Consider the following 1881-nt stretch of genomic DNA (forward strand, 5'->3'; position numbering starts at 1 on the left):
CAGCTTTGTGTAAATCATTCTCTTTACAAGCCTTTTGTGCATAAATTTACAAGTTTCCAGCTGTGTGAAACCCTTCTCCTTACAAACCTTGTGTGCATAAATTTAAAAGTTGCCAGCCTTGTGTAAATCATTCTCTTTACAAGCCTTTTGTGCATCGTTTTACAAGTTGCCAGCCTAGTGTAAATCATTCTCTTTACAAGCCTTTTTGTGCATCGTTTTACAATTTGCAGCCTTGTGTAAATCATTATCTTTACAATTAACAGTCCTGTGATCCTGTGTACATCCCTCTTGGTACAAACAGCAAGACCTGTGCCCAAGCGTACATTTTTATCTCTACTAGTAACCAGCTTAATGTTCCTGTGAATGTCGTTCCCTGTACATGTGTACAGCCATGTGTGTACTTCAGCTCCAGTGCACTTTGTACCCCACAAAATATAATAAAGCTTATCTTAGCGATAGTCAATGCTTCCATCTCTACACTGGTGTCAACACTGTCAACTTTATGTATACACCGGACCTTCATCTGTGTATATACTATGTGGACGTGTGGAGCAACTCGTCCAATAACGTTGTGTGGAGCGACTCGTCCAGCATGGAGGTGTGGAGTGACTCGTCCAGCATAGAGGTGTGGAGCGACTCGTCCAGCATGGAGGTGTGGAGTGACTCGTCCAGCATAGAGGTGTGGAGCGACTCGTCCAGCATAGAGGTGTGGAACGACTCGTCAAGCATGGAGGTGTGGAGCGACTCGTCCAGCATAGAGGTGTGGAACGACTCGTCCAGCATGGAGGTGTGGAACGACTCGTCCAGCATAGAGGTGTGGAACGACTTGTCCAGCATGGAGGTGTGGAGCGACTCGTCCAGCATAGAGGTGTGGAACAACTCGTCCAGCATGGAGGTGTGGAACGACTCGTCCAGCATAGAGGTGTGGAACGACTCGTCAAGCATGGAGGTGTGGAGCGACTCGTCCAGCATAGAGGTGTGGAACGACTCGTCCAGCATGGAGGTGTGGAACGACTCGTCCAGCATGGAGGTGTGGAACGACTCGTCCAGCATGGAGGTGTGGAACGACTCGTCCAGCATAGAGGTGTGGAGCGACTCGTCCAGCATGGAGGTGTGGAGCGACTCGTCCAGCATGGAGGTGTGGAGCGACTCGTCCAGCATAGAGGTGTGTGGAGCGACTCGTCCAACATAGAGGTGTGGAGCGACTCGTCCAGCATGGAGGTGTGGAGCGACTCGTCCAGCATGGAGGTGTGGAGCGACTCGTCCAGCATAGAGGTGTGGAGCGACTCGTCCAGCATAGAGGTGTGGAGCGACTCGTCCAGCAACGTGGCAAGTTGTCGGTGATTCGGAAGCATTTTTTTCAAGGCGCGGCCCGGGTGGCTGGGGTTGTGAGGCCAGGTGGACACATGGTGAGGCCAGGTGGACACATAGTGAGGCCAGGTGGACACATGGTGAGGGCAGGTGGACACATGGTAAGGCCAGGTGGACACATAGTGAGGCCAGGTGGACACATGGTGAGGCCAGGTGGACACATGGTGAGGCCAGGTGGACACATAGTGAGGCCAGGTGGACACATGGTGAGGCCAGGTGGACACATAGTGAGGCCAGGTGGACACATAGTGAGGCCAGGTGGACACATAGTGATGCCAGGTGGACACATAGTGAGGCCAGGTGGACACATAGTGAGGCCAGGTGGACACATAGTGAGGCCAGGTGGACACATGGTGAGGCCAGGTGGACACATAGTGAGGCCAGGTGGACACATGGTGAGGCCAGGTGGACACATAGTGAGGCCAGGTGGACACATGGTGAGGCCAGGTGGACACATGGTGAGGCCAGGTGGACACATGGTGAGGCCAGGTGGACACATAGTGAGGCCAG

General features: G+C 53.0%; 1 protein-coding gene across 1 annotated transcript; it reads right to left on the bottom strand.

Annotated features, from left to right (window-relative positions):
- Positions 1-534: 534 nt before the first annotated feature.
- LOC138371793 (coagulation factor V-like) lies at positions 535-1161 on the bottom strand. The gene has a single exon (XM_069336817.1). It carries the CDS (start codon positions 1159-1161, stop codon positions 535-537), a length of 627 nt encoding a protein of 208 aa, XP_069192918.1.
- Positions 1162-1881: the final 720 nt, after the last annotated feature.

This window comes from Procambarus clarkii, chromosome 36 (assembly GCF_040958095.1).
Source record: "Procambarus clarkii isolate CNS0578487 chromosome 36, FALCON_Pclarkii_2.0, whole genome shotgun sequence".
NCBI classification, from domain to species: domain Eukaryota; kingdom Metazoa; phylum Arthropoda; class Malacostraca; order Decapoda; family Cambaridae; genus Procambarus; species Procambarus clarkii.